At 35.8% G+C, this 21,161-nt stretch overlaps 2 protein-coding genes across 2 annotated transcripts in view; both read right to left on the bottom strand.

The window, feature by feature from the left end:
• Nucleotides 1-21,161, bottom strand: part of LOC147836428 (uncharacterized) — a 719,152-nt gene that overhangs the window by 375,473 nt on the left and 322,518 nt on the right. The gene's annotated exons all lie outside the window — the stretch shown is intronic.
• Nucleotides 1-21,161, bottom strand: part of cyfip1 (cytoplasmic FMR1 interacting protein 1) — a 75,284-nt gene that overhangs the window by 45,284 nt on the left and 8,839 nt on the right. The window contains 11 exon segments of the mRNA NM_212759.1: nt 448-570; nt 4,875-4,992; nt 8,150-8,241; nt 8,395-8,499; nt 9,617-9,745; nt 10,007-10,103; nt 12,746-12,927; nt 13,004-13,105; nt 13,213-13,290; nt 15,708-15,797; nt 16,560-16,680. Coding sequence (NP_997924.1) covers nt 448-570; nt 4,875-4,992; nt 8,150-8,241; nt 8,395-8,499; nt 9,617-9,745; nt 10,007-10,103; nt 12,746-12,927; nt 13,004-13,105; nt 13,213-13,290; nt 15,708-15,797; nt 16,560-16,676 — 1,233 coding nt within the window. The 5' untranslated portion in view covers nt 16,677-16,680.

Raw genomic sequence — 21,161 nt, 5'->3', positions numbered from 1 at the left:
GGAAATTTTTAAAAAGAGACTTGTTGGGTTTATATTACTCCAATGAGATAGTGGACACACTATACCTACACACAGTTCTGTTCAAACAGCTTATTAAAGTTGATTTTTATCATAGGTGCCCTTTAAGTAAATCTGACCTTTGTGTCAGAATTAGATAGTCATCTTAAAGAAATACTATTTTTACATATCTTCATTTAGTATATCTAAAATGTATGATATAGGACTTTAAAAACTAAATGAATGCAAACAAAACAAACGAACAAATAAATACAAAAATAATATTTTCATATTTTCAATGTGGACAGATTTGCACATTTTAACAACATTAAACCAAAAATTAATTCATGTATAACCCTACATAATCATCACAGCTCAAAAGTTGGAGATCAATTTTCCCCTGGTTTGTGATCACATGCATAAATATGAGTGCGCGACAAGTCCACTCACCACTTCCATGATCTGAGCGCTCCACTGAGAGAGCAGCTGCAGGCCCTGCAGAGCCAGATCAAACAACTTCCTGTACTCAGAGTCCGTCTTCTGAGCGTCCTGACGCCCAGAGCCAGTCACCACCTGACAAAATGAGGAAAAGAGCTAGTAAACAACATGACATAACACCTAACACAACCAGCATCATTAAATGAGTAAATGAGTAAATTAATGAAACGCAGAAAAGCTAATGGCAAAACACCAGGAGCCCCGACATAGAAGCCAATGCATCCAAAATGAGTAAACAGAGGAGGAAATGCCAATGCTCAGTATCTCTGCACTTGTTTCAACAGTTCCTGACAGCAAAAGACGCAAGCACTGTGTCAAAACCCTTGACATCTGACAACCAGAGAGCGGTGCACTGAACAAACTAATTCAGCCCCGTTTCTCCTTTTCACTGAGCTGCTGTCACTGATAGCGGAGCCCAGTTGTCCTGTGGCTGCCAATACCTTCTCATTATAGCCTCCTGCCGTGTCTTGATTCAATCCCAGGCTGACGTCCTCCCTGCACATTTCCATATTCATCTGCAGAAATATTGACCCCAGTGGCTGTGAATGCAAACTTGCGGAGAACGAGTCTTGGAAGCATTTCACCCGTGGAAAAAGGGAATCATGTATGAAGCGAGAGCTGCTCGGCCTCCCACAGCTAATAAATATTCATGTTAAATACTCATATATGAGCTAAAACCTAATAAGACACAAACTTTTGATTTTCATTAAGCTGAATGATTACAGAAAGACATCTGGTCACCCTTTATAGTAAGCCATAACTAATATAACCATAACTAATATAAGCCATAACTAATATGTAATTACACTGAAATTATTGTGCTTTTACATTGTATTTATGATCGATAAAATACCTGCATAGAGTGACAAGGTGGCTCAGTGGTTAGCACTGTAGCCTCATAGTAAGAAGGTCTCTGGTTCGAGTCTCAGCTGGGTCAGTTGGCGTTTTTGTGTGGAGTTTGCATGTTCTTCCCGTGTTGGTGTAGGTTTTTTCCAGGTGCTCTGGTTTCCCCCAAAGTCGAAAGACATCTGACATAGGTGAATTAAATAAACTAAACTGGCCGTAGAGTATGTATATGAATGAGTGTGTATGGATGCTTCTCAGTACTGTGTTGCACCTGGAAGGGCATTCGCTGAGCAAAACATGTGCTGGATAAGTTGGTGGTTCGTTTCAGTGGCAAAGGAAAATGAATGAATGAATGAATGAATGAATGAATGAATGAATGAATACCTACATGTGATTACATCTGTAATTAAATTTTTACACATAAACCTACCCATATCACTAAACCAGTCACTAAGGCTACCCGTATCTCACCTCAAGGGAAGCAGAAGTGTTCATTATGAACACAGTACGTACATTGTATTTAATGTTTCAAGCAAGTACATTGCAGCCTAGTAAAGTCCACCTATGATAAAGTGGAACTTTATTTTTCAGAATCCATTATGCTGAAGCATTTTCAGTTCAAGGTGAATCAGAGTTCTAATAAGTATACTTTCCTTTCTTTGATGGCAAGGCTGAATTTTCCAGGTTTCACTTGTAAAACATTAGAATGTGCTGGTCGAAATCTAATCAAGAAATATTTTTCTCATTATTATCAATGCTTAAAACAGTTGACAACAGTGCTGATAAAACATCTTTGTGGAAGGTTCAAAAGAAAATAATTAATAATAATAATTTAAAAAAACTGTTTAATGTTTAATGCATGAAGTGGGATACAGTGTGCTCAGATTTAGCCCCTGATCCAGTCTGCACTATTGTAGAGCAACTGCTTTTTGATATCAATTATTCAAGGTAAAAAAAAAAATAAGTTTAAAACTCAGGTCCATTTTGAACCAATGTACTTTGAAAAAAAAGCAAGTTACGTTGCAATACATGAGGGGCCCATTGTGTACATTTTGTCAAAATGAGACCAATTGTCTGAGATTTTGACAATTCCCAACTTACTGCATCCTTGCTGAAGGAATACATTTAAGGGGAGGCAAAATCAGAAAAATATAATATACATCTTTTCATGTTTTATTAAGTGCCATCAATAGTCCATTTGACACTACTACAGTACTACTATTAAAATATCAAATGTGAGCAACACTTTGTATCAACATATAACTCAAAAAAGTTGCTTCTTCAATCTACTCATTTATGAGCTGAAATGACAATTCTTGAGATTTTTGGAGACAACTTATGCAGAGTTCAGACTGCATGATTTAAGTTTGGGGAAGAAGTTAAAATTGCTTTTTTTCAGTTAATCTGGACCCAGGAAATGAAGGAAAAACTAGTGTAAATTTGACAGAAGCACTCGTGTCTGTTTGACATGTCATTTAAGCAATGTCACAAATGGGTCGAAAAAAAAGTTGAGAAGTTGCTAATTCCCTTGTGAGCAAAGGCCAGGGACCTCAGGTACGAAGACTTGCGTGGAAATCTTACTAACACATTGCGAAAGCACAAAGCTGTAAATGTGCGTACGCAGTGTTTCATACATCTGAATTTTTTTCTGCGTACGCACATTTACAGCTTTGCCGAATCTCACGCATATTCTTTTGTACATCCGAATGAACGTGAAACTGAGCGCAACATGCACGAGCACAAAACCCCTCCCTGCCTCCTCCCCCGTATGAATATGCTAATGACTATGCTAATGGCAAAACCCAACGAAAAAGCAATGGCAAAATCAAGAAAAAAGAGAAACTTTGAACAGAATGTGAAATGGAGGTGCTGCTTTCGGAGGTAGACCGGAGAAAAGCGGTGTTATTTGGTGTCATTTGTTTTCCGGAATTAACAACAAAAGAAAAAAATAGAGTGGGAGAGTTTAGCTGATGCGGTTAACACAGCTGGGTCTGAACATCGCACTGAGTGCATTAAAAAAAGATATAGTGTGGTTTATATCTGTAAAATGTTGCAATACCCCTAGTAGTCTCAGTGGCGCACCTCGTAAGATGCATGTGATCATGTATTGACACGTTCTAGCATAAACTCGGCTCGAATCCAGCGTCTGATGAACTCTTTCTTCTTTTTTTCCCCGCTACATATCAGATTTTGCCCACTATTTATCACGAGAAAGACAAGTAGGAATTATCAATAAGTTTGTGCATCATATTTTATTTGCACATTTATTGAATGGAAATGTTTCTGATTCACGCATGCAAATTCATCTTCAGATGTGCGTGCGGTAGATCGCTCAGATTACATTGGGAAAACAGGCGACTGCTGCAAATTGTGCTTTAATTTTTAGCTGATCAACTGTATGGTATGGAAACCTTACATACCTGCTAGATGAACCTGTCTCATACAGCTGTCATTGCAAGGCTCAGACACTTTGTAGAGAGGAATTTAACACAACTGCCTCTAGGAGTCGCCAATGGAAATAAAACAGACACGCACAAAAAATGTGCGTACGCCAGCCATAAAGCTGCCATGAAGCTGCGCACATTCCCACGTTCAGTTCATTGTTAGTAAATCCAAACGTGAGTGATTCTGAGCGTGAAACCTGGCGTATGCAAAGTTTTTGTGCGTACGCAGCGTTGATACATGAGGCCCCTGGTGAGCAAAAAAAGTACATTTTCTACCCCACTAAAGACTTCTTTCTAATTATGTAGAAAATATCAAAAGATACTACGTGACCTCACATTGTTTCCATGTCAGTTCTCGTGTGTTTGGTTGTGAGACATAGTTTGTGGATCGAGACAAAGTTGCCAGCGATTCTTCCTATTGTAAAGTCATGCAGTGTGAAACCCCCTGTTGCCGATCCATCTTGCAGTGTAAACGAAACAGCAATGAAACGCTACCCCAGATAGTCATGCAGTGTGAAAACATCTGTGACACGACTACTTTGAAAATCGTGCAGTCTGAACTCGACATTAACTGTTAAATGTTTAATCTACTTAAATTTGTTAAGTTAATTTAATCGATTTGTGTTGGGACAACATGAATGAATTATGTTTAACTCTGTATGTTTTACAATGTAGTATCCATTACTTTATTTGTATTTTTAATGATTATTTTATTTTGCCAATAACAGACACAACTCATTTGGAGCTTATGTCCAAAGAAGTAAGATATATTTGTTATAAATCTTATTACTGACCTAAAATTAATTCATAATTTAAAATATTTTTATATTTTTATTTTCCAGAAACAACTTTATGAGATACTGAACTCATTTGTGTTTACCAGGGTCTGAATCGAAGAACCACTCTTCTGCTTCATCGGAGATCTTATGTTTAGAAAGAGCAAATGATTTGGCAGATTAGGTAACAGACATTTCATCTTCCACCACCGTCATGGCATTATGAGTCAGAGCACTATGACTGAAGAGCCTGTGCTGCATCTGTTTAAAAAGAGAGCGAGCAAAATGTTTTCTTCTTTTAAAAAGTGCTCACCTCACTGTTGCTGTATCGAGCCAATTCAGAAATGAAGCGCATGTGATCCTCCCGGATTTGAATCATCTGTTCGCAGACATTGTACTGTGGGCTACTGCCTGCTGACGTGCATGACCACCTACAGAACAGAAGAGGACAGACAATTACAAAAACATGAACGGTTTCTAGTAAAGATTTTCAGGGATCCTATTGTACAAAACAAAACACTTTTATAAAGGGTTTAAACACAGTTGTGCAGCAATAGTGTGTGAAAATAAGCAGCTTCTAATGAGAAAATTGTGTTTTGAAGAGTACAATCGAGGATTCAACCTCTGTTTGGATCTTTTGCCTGCATGCATCGACATCAATACCAGACATCGCCAAATATGAAGTGCTGGTTCTGGTAAAACATAAACAAGCCTTTCGTGGAATCGTGGGATTGATCGTGACATGAAAACGTACTGCATCACTCAGGTTAAATCTTTATAGGGTTATTCACATATTGTCCAAGACCATGTTGAAAAAGCAGCGCATGCTTCTGCTTTTACTGATTTAAATGTGTTTTGTACTCACTATCTCCTGCTGTTTGTTGCTATGGCCATCGTCAGCTGAAGTAAAAAAGTGTCCCTCACACACTGCACAGCCATTTTTTCAAAATAGTTCAACTTTTGCCACTTGTGAATTAATACTGAATGTGTGTTGTTGATATTACTTGGGGTTGTGTTTAAGAATAGAGAAATGCTGGTGTGTAACTACATTGCTTTAATGCATTCCTGCATTGGCCTCACACACTCTGTGCTCCGAGTACTTCATAACTGTGCTGAGTGTTTCCTAATGTCTTGCACTAAACGCAGTGGACCAATCACAACAGACTGGCTCATCAGACCAGTCAGCGCAGATTAGCCTCACGCAAAGGAAGAATTTGGGACAAATGAATCTCTGAACAACTTATATGGGGTCGTTGGAATAATTAGGCAAAAATAAATGCCTATTTTAAGACAATGAAAGTGTTTTTTGACATTGCAAGCATATCAGCCTGTTATTAAAGACCCCCAAAACCAAAATATTAAAGCGACAGTCACCAAAATGGCAAGATTAGGATCAAAGCCTTAAAGGGTCACAAAACACCAAAACACATTTTTTGAGCTGTTGACAGTCGTATATGTGTCCCACACTGCTAAAAACACTATTAGGACACCTATATTTCACTAAAAAGTGTAAATTGGTTGTTTTTGCGTTATTTCAAGCAAATTCGTACTTCCTGTTTGAAACGAATTTTTGAAGCTGCGTCACGGTCATGACATAATAGCGTTGTATTCCAGCGTGCAGACTGGGCGTCTGTGCCAGAGTGAGTCTTATTACGTCTTACAGTGTGATACATTAATGCATGAGTAAGGCTTGGTTCAAACCAATCAGCGAGCTCTATTGTGCAACTTCATTAATATTCATTAGTGTCACTGTTTACACCACAGAGACGCCACGTTGTGTTGGCAAAACAAGCGTGAAGTGTTGCTTTTATAGTTTGCTGCCATTAAGTTTCGTGTTCCTTTTCTCTCTGTGAGAGCTCAGACTCACGTGTGGATTAACAGTGTACGCGACGCTCGACAACAATAACTTACGTGTCTAAGGAGGAACATTGTTTACCTGAGAGCTGTTCTCATCTGCAAATGCTGAAATCCGGATTTGCTTGTAGTCTTCTCCTCATAAAGACGCGGCTCTAGTTGCTTGTGATTGTCCTGTCTCTACAGATTTGGTAAGTGAGCGACCAGTGCTCTTTGTTTATTCAGTTTGTTCGTATCGAATTAAGTTAACTATTGCACTGAGTGCAAACTTGTTTGCACCGCATTTTGTGACCGGAATAACACACGCGGCTTTCTGACGATACCTGCCGTGTGCATCTAAGTTTCCGGCTATTGCGGAGTTTTTTTTTCTCTCATTTGCCGTGCGGTATCAAACATTGCATGAAAAATACACGCTTAGAGCAGATCCTCGAATCAAATATTGCGTTTGTCGCGAGGGGCATGAATGAATTCCCTGAATGAAAGAGCCAAACTGCAGTTAAAGTCCAACATTTAATAATTTGGCAAATAATTCGACTACAGATGTCCATGTAGGTTAAACACCATTTTCTCATGTGTGTGTATTTTGACTGAAACCCGCGCGTGCCCAAATAGACACTCCCACACCCTCCCACTTTAGTTCCTCCGACACTCCCCCCTAAACACAGCTGGACACGCCCACTTTTCTGACTTTTTCCAAAGTAGAGGTGTGAAAACACCCTGCTGAAACGAGGGGGTTTCATGGCCCTTTAAAGGGCAGTTTCAAAGAGTTCTAAAACAAAATTTTTGGGGCATTTTGAGTTGAAACTTCAGATTAACACTCTAGGGTACACCTTGTAAAAAGAAGCATAATAGGTCCTCTTTAAACATTGTCAAATTTAAATGTACTTCTTGTTCTTTCATTACAAAAAAAGCAATACAGAATACTTTCTTGATTTGCGTTCTCAATTTCTTTTGCATTGCAAAGTCTTGGAAAAGACCAGCTTGTAGTTTCTTAAAATATCTTAAGAGAGATTATGGATTATGAAATCAGAAGAGATCAATTTTCGATTAATGTCTACTCCCTTAATTAGAGAGGGATTGATTGATGCCAGCTTCTATGGCTATTTTCATGGTGAGAGAATGTATACTAGCGACATAGATTATATTTACAATTAGTTATAATATATTTACAATTAGTTTTTGCTAAAAACTTTAAAACTGTATTTGGATAACACTGGTAAAAATCTCTTCAAACAAATGCACTGAACACAATAACTTCCTCACAGGATTAAAACCAACACAATCTAACAAAGCATGCTTCATACTTAAGATGCTTTTACAGATAGAGCATATGGGATGGTCTTCTCTAATATACAAAGTCTTGTGTGTCAACCTAGAGTGACCGATTCTTCAACAGGTAAAAACTATTTGATTGCTGGAAAATGTAGTTATTTTTCACCCAAAAATGAAAATGTACTTTAGGGTTTATTCTCAAACTGGTTCCAATTCTTTTTAAGTGTTTTTTCTCTTAAACACAAAAAAATACATTTTAAAGAATGTTGGTCATTGACATTGACATCCATTGTAGTAATAATATAATAAATGTCAACAGCAACTAGTTTCTAATATTCTCTAAAATATCTTCTTTTTTCTTTAACAGAAGGAAGAAAACCAAGCATGTTTAGAACAAGTGTTAAATAAAGAAAAGACAGAACTTTCCTTTTGTTGGACAATCTAAGCCTTTAGGACACTCACCTAGACTTGTTTTCCTCGTAGTGAGCGCTGGTTTTGATATAGCGAGCCAATTCAATCTGCATGTCACCAAACAGAGGCACTACCTGCAATTGCTGTAGTGGTAGAGCAGAATGTTAAACAACTTCAAAATCCACCTCAAGCAACTGCAGATGAGACGGACCACTTTACAGCTAAACTAATATGCATTTTATTTATTTCCATTAACACTGTGAACGGTGCGCACATGCCCACGCACACACACAAACCTTAAAGAACTTGTCGATCTTTGTGAGGTTGATTCTCTTCTTAGCTTCCAGTTTGTAGATGTTGCTGTTACTTCCATCCATGAGATAGAGACCAAAGCCCATTACCTACAAAACACAGACACAGCAAACTATGTGGGAAAAACTATAAAGAAAATGAATTAATGCGTTTATATAATGATTTTTAAAGTTCAAAATAGAAAAAGATTTAACATTTTCAATCTACTTGGGAAAAGTGACCGTTTGAAAGATGACAAGGCAGAAATATTGATACTGAACATTTTGATTGCCACCAAGAAATATCAGCCAAAACATAGAAACTAGAAATTCAATGATTTTTAAAAAGATTAAAAATAAAACACTTTTTGTATTAAGAATTTATACTATCATTTGGACATTAAAAATTAATAATTACATTTTTTTAATTAAATCAAATCAACGTGACAGTAAATACATCTGTATGTTGTGAGGTAAATACTTTATTTTTATTTAGCTGTTCTTCTTTTAGCTTCTATTTATATAAACAATTGAGGATTAATGTTTGTAATATTGGGTTATCAAGATATATGTGTATTCTGTGCAGTTTTTTTGTAATTTATTTATAGTATGTTTATTTTTTCTTCTTTTCTCTCTTAGATAAATGTAATTTCAACTTGTTTAGAGGGTAAGGGTTGGAATAATATATTTGAATTTCTCTGTAAAATTACTTTGCTATATCTGTAAAAGTGTAATAAAAAGATTTTAAAAAGAAGCTTCTATTTATTACAAGTTTTTAAAAAGTAAAGTTTCCACAAAAAAAGGAAAAACAACTATTTTACAGCTAATAAGAAATGTTTCCCGAGCACCAAATCAGAAAATTAGAAGCCATATTCGTATGCTCTGAGGGATCATATGACACTGAAGAGTGAATTAATGCTGCTGAATAAAATCCCCCCTATATGGTCACAGCATTTAATGCAACCATTTTAATAATAATAATAAAAAACTGCTGTTTTAAATTACAATAACATTAAACCATATTTCTGTTATTATCTTTTTTTTCAGAACAGACTTTCAAAATTACATTAAAAAATCTTCCAAAACATTAAATGAACATGTTTAATGTTTGAGGAAAGTAGAAACTTTAATTAGAAAATAGATTAAGTTATTTACATTATACAGGAAAAAAGTGTGCACAGTATGCTCCATAGGACAGTGTGTAAAATGTCAGCGAGTTCAAGCTTACTTTGAGTAGCATGTGTTTCTCACTAGGGGTGAGGTACATCTTGTTTTCATAGTAATCCACACACAGGTTAACAATGTCTGCCAACAGCTCATCGTATCCGTTAATCACTTCAAGCTGCTGCTGCAGGGACTGAAAGAGAAATGCCTGTTAATATCAGAAACTCATAAACAGAACACGTCTCAAGCAATATAGCAAGTATTTGCATTTATTACATTGCTCTATCAAGGGACTGGGAGTCAGTTTAGCAAATGTCAGTGTTTAATAACAGCTCTATGCTACTGTATAACAATTAAGCAAATGTAATGAACGCAAATCAAGTCAACACTATTTGTTTGTCACAATACTTTATATTCACATTATTTTCTCTGCAATAAGGAGACAGTGCAATACCTGAGTGATCTTATTGTGGTTGGCCAGAAACATAGATAGGTTTTGGGATTCCTGAATTGATGACGGCTCTGACATTTTCCTCAGGAATTGAGCAGCTCTGATGGACAGAGAGGAAAATATATGCAAAACAAGAAAGACTGAGGCAGAACACACTACAATAAGGCCAATTCTACAAATGTTAAGCTTTCAGGAAAAAAAAGCATTATTTATCTGCAAGAAAACCAACATCAAAAAATTGTAAGATGCATATATGTTCCTTTTTTTTGCAGTAGGGAGATGGAAATGTTAACAGAACAAAATAAAACCTACTGGCCTTCAGCAAAAAAATAATAAATCAGGAAAGATGTAAACAGAATTTAGAAATGACAGCCATGAGGACATAAAAAGACAGCAAGAGAGAGTGATGTGAAAAGTGTTAGATGACAGGAGGTGGAAAGCTGGAAGAGTGGTTGACAAATTTGACATTTTATGAAGTGTGTTCAGCGGGTGGGCAAACCTAAAATAAACTTAAATACAGCAACTCACACAAACACTGAAAAAGCAGAGAGTACAAAACTCTAGTATCTTTAGGGACATGATGACAGTTTAAGACACTCAGGACTCTTCTGTGCAACATATGAGCAGAGAAGGGCTGTGTGATATATACGATATATTACATCTCAATTTTTTGGGATTATTTTTAACAATTGTAAAAAGGCGGTTTTTGTATATAAATATGTTTCTGTTATGGTACCATAGTTGGTTTAGGCCTGCGATGTAAAAAATTACACTTAAACCATCATTGGCAAGTCCCTGTGCTAATGAGTGGCTCATTCATTAATTCATTAAAATAATTGTTTATAAGTGGTAGGTTTGTTTCAGGTGACCATCGCTGTGAATGAATCACTAAATCAATGACTCCATGGATTAGTACAAAAATAGATTCATTCATGAACAAAACACCACAGTGTTGCTTTGAGATGCAACACTGGCTTTGTTTGAAATTGTGTTTCCAAAATATATACATGTTTTTTAAAATCTAACAGTGTTGTCTAAATAGTAACCTACTCAACGATAACCTGCTATTAACTCTTATTACATTTTAAAATACCTGTTTAGTATTGTATATACGTTTTAGGCACTATAACAATAACTGTAGTTATTGTTTTCAATGCCACAAGATCGTTCTGTGTTCATCACAGTAAGGTGCTCCTTTTTGCACACTTCCGGATCACATGATCTCCTACTATGATCTCAAAACCAAAAAATACAGATTTATAAATTATATAAATTATAAATAAAATAATTTATAATAAATTTCTAAATTAAATTATACAACTTAGAAATTCTAAACGAAAATACAGAAAAAAATCCATAATATTACATCACAAACTATGTAATATATAATAACAGAATATAATATATAATATAACAGATATAATATAATATAACAGAATATAACAAGGAAAAACAACATAATAATTCAACAAAATATAGCCAAAAAAAAAAACTTTACCCAAAACACCTACTTAAACATTCAAAAATCCTTAAGAATTATTCAATTGAATAATTTACATAGCCTTTAAAATTTGCGTTTCTGAACATCGATGTGCTATTCGACATCATGATCCTAGAAGTCCTGTTGCGCAGCACTTCTCAGTTTTGAGAGTCCACTCTACAATACATAGGGATTGAAGTTGTGAAGTGTCCATGGTGGGGGGTGGGGGGGATCTTTTGGATCTTCACTCTAGACACATTGTCTCCAAGAGGTTTAAATAAGGAGTGTGACATTCCTTCTTTTCGTTAATAATTCTTTAATGTTTAATTAGTTGTTTTGGACAGTTTTTAGCTATATTTGTTGTATTATTATTTCGTTTTTCCTTGTTATATTCTGTTTTTTAATTTGTGATGTAATATTATGGCTTGTTTCTGTATTTTCGCTTTGAATATCCAATTGTATAATTTATAAATGTATTTTTTGTTTGTTTGTTTTTTCTTGTTTTCAGAAAATAGGAGATCATGCAATCTGGAAGTGTACAAAAAGGAGCACCTTACTGTGATGAACACTGTCTGATGAAGAGCCGTGTGCTCGAAACGCTTCACGCTTTGTGTCAGCCTTTTTTTATTTAAGAAATTTGTATTTTTGGAGTTTTGGTGTTGCCGCCTTTGTAAATATATATTTTGCACTGTTTGCGCTTTGGCTGAGCACCCAGTTAAAAGTGATGTGCGTGCTTTTGTACATTTGTTTACATGATCCTAGAGAAAACTGTATGAAAAAAACCACTCACCACTAATGAAAACAGGTTATGCTGCTTAATATTTGTGCGATAACCATGACACATTTAAACTTAATTATTGCTTATTTAGAACAGTTTAATCCATCATAAAGTATACAAAGTGAATAAACATACTATTTAACTAAAATACAAAAAACTGCCACCAAATTTTTTGTAGTAGTAGTATGTTGATATATATCATAATTATTTCTTAGATCTGCATGTTTATTTAATGTCAACAGAGCAGCCAAAATGTGAGTTTGCTTTACAAAAACAGATGTAGAGGAATCCCTTATTATAGACAAAACTAAATGCAGTATGTCACTAATACACCATAATTATTTCATAGTTCTGCATGTTTATTTAATGTCAACAGAGCACCTAAAACATGTTTGCTTTAATATCCAGATGTAACATGACTGCCATCTAGAGGAATCCTCTTATTAGAGACAGAACTAAATGCAGAAAGCAGTGCGTGGTTTACCTCTTGTAGGCGGAGTGGTCATTTTTGACGCTGCACTTCATGTTCTTAAGTTCATCCAGCACCGCAAACATGTTGATAAACTTTCCCAGAGTGAGCAGATAAGCTTCAGACACAAAGTCTTTCCTCCGCTCTGCATGACAGAGACGACGCACTTCACCACAAAAGCGATCTATTGCTGTCCTCTGAAAGAGAAGCAGAAGTATTAATGCACATTATAATATCCAGTATTCTGATGCAGGAAATAGTGTTAGGCTTTACCTGAAAGTACATGAAGTTCATTAGTTTGTTGACTTCGGGTTCGAGCACCTCCACAGTCTTCTCGTAGATCTCCACTCTGTTGGGTTGTTCATTACACTTCACCTGTGACAGGAACAGATGATGAGGAGGATCAAAACTATAGACTGGTTGTTGGTGATGATGGTGGTCTTGAGTTTGAATGTAAAATGCTTTGGGATTTACTAAATTACCTGAGGAATAGCTCTCGAACAGCACCTCCACGTGTACAGCATCACAGCATACTGCTGACCTTCTTCTAACATGTCATTCTGTAATGCACAGCAAACAGTTCATCATTACACTTATACGCGTTTATGCAACTGAATGCACACAGACTTCTTTTACATACAAGATGTGCAAAATAAAGCCACATAAAAAAAAACTGAATGAAAAAACGTTTAATATTGTCAATTTTTCAATTAAGCTATTCAAATAATTATGCATAATTATCAATTATCAGCACAAATATAAGTAATTATAATTATATACAGTGATAATCCTACTTATTTATTTATCCAAAAGATTAACAAAATTCCATGATATTCTGGTTTTGCAGCTAGGCATGGGCCAGTAAAAGATTTTGACAGTAAGATAACCTTGTATAAATATATCACAGTATCTCGGTATTGTGAATACTGTTCTAAAATATATTCTTTTTAAATGTTTTGGGAAAAAAAAAAAAAAAACGTTTCCCCCCATTGAATGCAATATATTTTATTTTGAAAAACATTTAAAATATTTTGGATCAGTGAACAAGTCAAGCTAAAAAATGTATCATTAACTTCTGCTGTCAAAAACACTGATTTTACTACAATTTAAAACAGTATCTTTTTAGACATCTTTTCTGCTGGAGATATTGTTGTCCTAAAAAAAAAAAAAAGTAGAAACAGTAGAAAATTTTATCCGTTTTAAAACCTTGACTTCCTGAAAATGGTTATTGTCCCATGCCTGTATGCAGCTACTTTAGTTTTTAGCACTGGATTCTGCTATAGTGTCTGTAATTTCCGCATCGCATAATACATATTTATTAAACAATAATAATTTATTTTCAATTCAATTCAGTTTTATTTGAATAGCGCTTTTACAATTTTCACATATGCTTGTGGATTCTCATCATGGAGCAATGGTGGAACCTAACCTTCAGAGTTGAGCGATATTATATGGTCCATTATAACCTAGTATACATTTTTTCATGCTAAAAAGTTATATTGTGATATTAATTATTAATAGGGCATATGCACAGGGACTTATTATTGTCGCTACGCCAGCTCATATAATTTCAGTTGTTCCATTATAAAATCATCTCACCTAAGATGTAATCTGATGTTTTTTTTTTTAAATAATGATCTTCACTGCCTTTGAAGTTATTTTTAATGGAGTTTCTGTGCTAACCTGCTCCTCCTGAAATGCTTGTCTTGCATCTCAATTTATGCTTAAACAACTAAATGAATGCATAAGTGTTTATCTGATTATATTTCAATTCAAGTACATTATAAATGCTGTAGGAACTTTAAAATTGAAAGTAGCCATACTAGCCTTTTGATTAGAAAGTTTATGGATGGCTGAAAAACACTAGCGGTGCATATAGCCCATTATGACCTTGTTTGTGACTATTAGGAACCTGTAAGTGAATCCTCAAATGAAACACTTTTAACTAAATTGCATTTATATTTATGTACATTAAATGTTCATTGAGTTTCAACAGTTTTATGCATGGTTCTCATTTACTGTAATTACACGCATTATATCACCCAATTGGCCAAATTCATTTCTCATTATTGGAACTGATAAATGCCTGCCCACTTAAATAACCAATAAAACATTGTTCCATGCTTTGTTCTAAAACGCCATAAATGTTACAGCAAATATTCCTTAAATTTGGTGACATTATTTTGAAGCTATTTCACCCACCCCACTTCAGAGCAAACCAAATTGTAACTGGTCATCATTTGTGGCACGTTTCTTTATCAATACACATGATGATGAGCTCTACATAATCCAGTGCTGGCACAAAACTGAGAGTTGTCCATGCAAGTTTAATGCATTAAGATGAAACTAACAAGCAATACATTAAACAGTCTTTTCTATTGTTATTAATAAAGATGTACCGCTGATAAATACAGATACTGCTTTATCACCCAGCCCTTGTAAACATACAAATAAAGATTCAACAATAGACCTTTATTGCATGTTGAATGCAATCCCAAAGAACAGATTAACCCACTTAATCTTAAAAACCCTCAAAGGAACTTAGAAGAAAATCTCCTCTAGAGTTTCCAAAAAAATAAAAAAAAAACACCTCACTGCGACTATTTAGCACCACACTCCTTCTATCTTCTCACTGATGCCAAACAGTCGCTGACAGCTATTACCTCTCAGTAATAGAGCACACAGCAGTTCACATTCAACACAAAAAGCATTCAGAGCAGCCCAGTTCGCTTGGCCAGACTCCTGTAATGAGCGCGGTGAAAGTGGACAATGAGTGATTCTAATGGGCCCTCCTGAATCCATTGAAGCCCTTGACAGACTCCTTTAGCAGGGCTTCCAGAGGGCTGGCTTGATGGACTGGTTGGGACAGTCGGGGTCAGCTTTACAGAGCTGTGATGGAGTCGAAGTTTAAGTGTAGCCAATGAAGGTGGAGTAGAACAAGCTGCTCTGTTTTGTGGAAACACTGAGAGGATCTTACCATGCTGGAGTGGACGGTGGCCTGTTCGATGTAACGGGCGATGCCGGTCACAAACGCATTGCGGTCCTCAAAGTTGGTGTTGAAGTTGGGCTGAGGGTGGCAAAAAGAGCAGCATGGTTATGCAAGCACTGTGTTGTGTTTTTAGGGTGTATAATTGGGCTGCACGATACTGGAAAAAATTTTACATTGCGACATTTTTTTCCCTGCGATATATATTATGATATAAGTATAATTTCACCACATGACTTAAATATCTTTAATTGGAAAGTCATTACGTTAGATTGATTGGGATAATTTTGTATGGGGGCGAAATATAAATCTATTTTGTCAATTCTGGTATACTTATAATAAACATTAAAAAATATATATGCAAAATAAACAAACTACCGTCATAAATAAACACAAAGGAGCAAATGTTAAAGTGAAATAAAGAGCGCTTTAGGGTTTTCTGGGCAGAGTCTAACAGTATTCAGGTACATAAATTGAATAATCAAATTTGAAAAGAGCATTGTGTAGTCTTCACCATTTAAATAGTTCCATAAAATATATCTGTTTTTAAACTTCTCCATGCTCTTCATGTTCTCTTAATTCATTAAACGCTTAAAATGTTCAAATTTGCTTTTAAATCTGTTAAATTTTCACTCTATAATGGTTAGACTTTGCAGTGACTCCACAAATCTCATGTGTTTTTGACCTGTGGTAACTATAATCCTAACTCAACACTCCACATCTTGCGATGTGACTATTGCGGACGCACATATTGCGATATCAATGCTCAAACGATATATAGTGCAGCCCTAGTGTATAATATTCTAAAATGTATTGCAGATACAGAAGAAGGGTTGCTCTTGCCTGGTAAATGAGTGAGGAGGGCAGAGGCTCGATGCAGGGCTGCTGATCTGGAAGTGGCAGCTCCTCCAGCAAGTCCACATTGGACAGAGCATCTTCCAGAGTCACTGTGGACGCCATTGCTCTAGAAGAAAACACACATACAAAAAACACATGTGAGACATGGCATGCAAGACTTCAAGCAGTGAAACCAGTCGTCATCTTAGAAATAAGAAAAAATTAAGTAATTTTCACTAGGGATGTCCCAATTTCCCAATCACTCGAGTCTGAGTCATTTGATTTTGAGTATCTAAAGATAGTGAAACCCGATCCGATACTTCTATAATGCATAATAAAAGAATAAAGAAGAGCAAAGAAACAGATCCAGGACATTCCTTCTTTATTTTATTTAATTCACCTTATTTTAACATTCAACAAGTCTGTTAACAAACAGAGCACTTCTGTGAGGTAGCTTGAACAATCAAGTAATGAATAACAACAATTCTTCACTTTTGAACTTTAGTGCAACAGTTCATATGAAAAAAATCTACTATAAAAACAAATAGCAGATCAACATAAAATACCTGGCAGGCAATGCCAAGGTTACATATCTCACAGTTTGCTATGGAAATGTTGTCATCATCAAGTTTATAATACCCCCAGACCGCAGACATACTCGCACTTTACGCTTCATGCTGCTTCTGTGTTCTACTTTTCCAGCATTTACCCAATAGCGTCTCTGCAACAAAAGTGATGTCATGCCATACGTGTAGCTGTTTCTGTCTGAAGTCAAGAAAGAGGTCTGTCACCGCATAACTATAGATGTGTTCAAAAATAATGAGAATATAAATATATATACCTATATAGTTTGAATGACTCCATATGTATATAAGAGTCTGAAACTGCATGAACTGGTCCGATTTTCGATCACGTGATCGGATCTGGACATCCCTAATTTTCTCAGATTTAATGTTTATGTGTAAAAAAATGGTAATATTATCAAATTGTAGTGAGCAGCAAAACTGGGGTTGATATTTTGATTGATTCATCACTTTTAAAGTAGATGTTCAGGTCAAGCATGTTCTCAGGCTTACAGTATTCCTGACAAATACTACGTTTACTTTAATGCTGATAATAAAGCCATTTTTTTTATGTGAAAACAATGTGTGTGCATTTTTTACTAAGTTTGTAATAAAATAACTGAAGCCTTCCTAACATTTTAAGTGCACAGTCAGTCATGCACTGTTTAACAGTAGTTTAGTATGTCCACAATCAAATTTTATATTCATTGCTGTTAATGTGTGGGACATTTTATTAATTTTAAAATCACATTAGCAAGATTAATGAAGTCACTAATAAAGTCTTTAAAACTATCAAATGACAAACCAAAGTTATCCTCAATAAGAGGCACTGTGCAAAATATGGTTGCCACTCTAAACACCTTTGATACCACAGATAGCAAGTATTACCAAAACTAAAGGAAACCATGGAAACAGAGCAAACACAAACAAATGGTTTAATAGTCAGCAGGGAAATAAAATATAACCTCAAAACGAGCAACAGGAAAAACCTTGTCGCAACTACAGGCAACATTTTCACACCTCACAGAATCTGCTGTCAGAAAGAAAGTGCCCTCTGCCTCTTATTTCCTCTTAAAATCTCATAATCATGTCCTAATTCACTATGCAACAAATCTCTTTCCTTATAAAGGGCCATTCATGTTGGCAGTGATTTGACAGAATTTTCCAACTACTACTGCAAAATGCATCTGTTTGTCATGGTAAATGGCTGTTAAACTTCTGTATATACACACACACAATGGTGTGAAAAAAAGTGTTTGCCCCTTACTGATTTCTTCTTTTCTTTGCATGTAAGTCACACTTTAATGTTTCAGATCATCAAACAAGTTTAAATATTAGTCAAAGATAATGCACGTAAACGCATCATGCAGTTTTGAAATGAACATTTTTATTAAGGGAAACCAAATTTCTAAATGACATAGTCCTGTGTGAAAAAGCATTTGCCCCCTAAATCCCCTAAAGTCACCCTTAGCAACAACAACTGCAATCAAGAGTTTTTAATAACTTTAAATGACTCTGTTACAGCACTGTGGAGGAATTCTGGCCCATTCATCACTGCAGAATTCTTGTGATTGAGCCACATTGGAGGGTTTAAGCATAAACTGCCTTTTAAAGGTCATGCCAAAGCATGTCATTCGGTTTCAGGTCAGGACTTTGACTAGGCCACTCCAAATACTTCATTTAGTTTTTCTCCAGCTATTCAGAAATTGACTTGCTGGTGTGCTTTGGATAATTGTCTTGCTGCAGAACCCAAGTTTGCTTCAGCTGGAATCACTAACAGATGGTCGGACATTCTCGTACAGGATATTTTGGTACACAGCAGAATTCATGGTTCTATTTATCACAGGAAGTCTTCCAGGTTCTGAAGCAATAAAACAGATCACCACACTACCACCATCACATTTAATTTTTTGATATGACTTTCTTTTACTAAATTGCGATGCTACTTTTATACCATACATAATGAGACACACATCTTCCAAAAAGTTCAATTTTTGTCTCGTTAGTCCACAGAGTATGTTCTCAAAAGTCTTAAGGATCATCAAGATGTTTCTGGCAAAGCTGAGACTAGCTTTTATGTTATTTTTGCTCAGCAGTGGTTTTCATCTTTTAACTCTTACCATGCAAACCATTTTGTTCAGTCTCTTTTTAATGGTGAACTCATGAACACCTTAACTGAGGCAAGTGATGCTTGCATGTTGTTATGGGCTCTTTTGTGACCTCTTGGACGAGTTGTCACTGCTCTCTTGTGGTAAATTTGGTTGGACTGCCATTCTTGGGAAGGTTCTCCACTGTTCCATTTTTTTCGCCACTTTTTCACACAGGGTTATGAAGTTTTGGACTTTGTTTTCACTTTATAATAAAAACATTAAGCCATTTAAAAACTGCATGATGTGTTTACTTGTGTTATCTTTGACGAACTTTCAAAACAATAGGAAATCAGTTAGGGGCAAACACTTTCACACGACTGAATTAATGCTATGGCTGACAGGACAACTGAGGGTCATCAAAACAGGAAACAAGCTGCAGGCCTGAGGAAGTGGAGATGGGCTACTGTGGTCTTTGTAGAGAAAAGCAATCCTAAACCTCAGATTAAAAACTGCACATTCTTTTATTTCAGTTTAAATCTGATAATAAGATCCATTTCTGCTAACCTGTTCACAACTGGATGATGCTAAATACAGGCGCCATAAGGGTCTGAAATGCATTTAGCGTGAAATGCATGTTAGCGTGTTTGAATTACCGTTAATTAAACGTTAAAGCTTCCATTAAAGTGACGATGAACAAAGAGAGAAGAATCAAAACAAAAACAACACAGAGACTCTTCACCTGACCATGGTGGAGCATGGTGTAGGGAGTTAACAGAGTGTGAGGAACTAACTGGAAAAAAAGCAGAAGGAGATACTCGACCCGGAAAGAGAGCAGGCCTCTGCAGTCTATCATGAAGAACAGAGAAAGTCTCTGGAGAAACAGAGAGGTTAGACACGAACACACACACGCACACACACACACACACACACACACACACACACACACTGACACACACTGACACACACTGACACACACTGACACACACTGACAGCTGCTTCTGCCTAGAGCTTTTGACTGAGCAGCTGTACTGAAAAATCACACCCATTGAATTAAAAACATGTTGACCTTCAAACACCGTGTAATGAGATGAGATGAGTAAAAGCCACTTGTAGACTGACTTCATGAAGGAAACAAATGAGCAGATCTACTTATAAACAAAGTGGTGAAACTTGAAATCCCACACTCCTGAGCATTTAAATCTGGAAAATGAAAGGGAGAATGAATTCTGATGTTAGACTAAAATAAAAACAAAAATCTGTCAAAAAAAAATCAAACGATGCATTTTAAAATTCAATTGAACACCAAAAAAAAACACAAAATATTTCATGTTCTGACCAATGCAAAAACCATTTTAGGACTCTTTTAATAGATCTATTAAGACAAAATCAACTCATTAGTATTACAATTTACAATAAATGGCTGACAAACCAATATGAGTCCATAACAGTGTACCGATGCTTTTTGGAAATTGCAGACCATTACTAAAAAAATCTAAATTAATAACAATTATGCAGCCCTAATTGGGTTGTCACAATACTGAAATGTGCAACTTTGATACAATAATTTGAAAAACATTAATATTGTATAGCATTTTGATAATGTGAGGACACCCCTCCACACACACAAAATGAGTAGTTCATTCATTTATTCATTTTCTTTTCAGCTTTATCCCTTTATCAATCCGGGTTCGCCACAGCGGAATGAACCGCCAACTTATCCATAATGTTTTTACGCAGCGGACACCCTTCCAGCCGCAACCTATCTCTGGGAAAAAATGGGTACTATATATTTTTTATTCCATTTTTTCATTAATACTTTATATAGAAGGCTTTTTTTTGGTAATGGCAGCTTAAAGACTCCTCTCATAGGGAAAATGAAGTCATTGTTCAGGTGTGGGTTTATCACAGATATCAACAGAGTGTAAAAATCTTGACGGTTCTATGGGTCTTGTCTA

The sequence above is a fragment of the Danio rerio genome, chromosome 6 (assembly GCF_052040795.2).
Source record: "Danio rerio strain M-AB ecotype USA chromosome 6, GRCz13ab, whole genome shotgun sequence".
NCBI lineage: Eukaryota > Metazoa > Chordata > Actinopteri > Cypriniformes > Danionidae > Danio > Danio rerio.
Note: the sequence above shows the minus strand (reverse complement) of the source record. Positions and strands in the feature narration are given on the sequence as shown.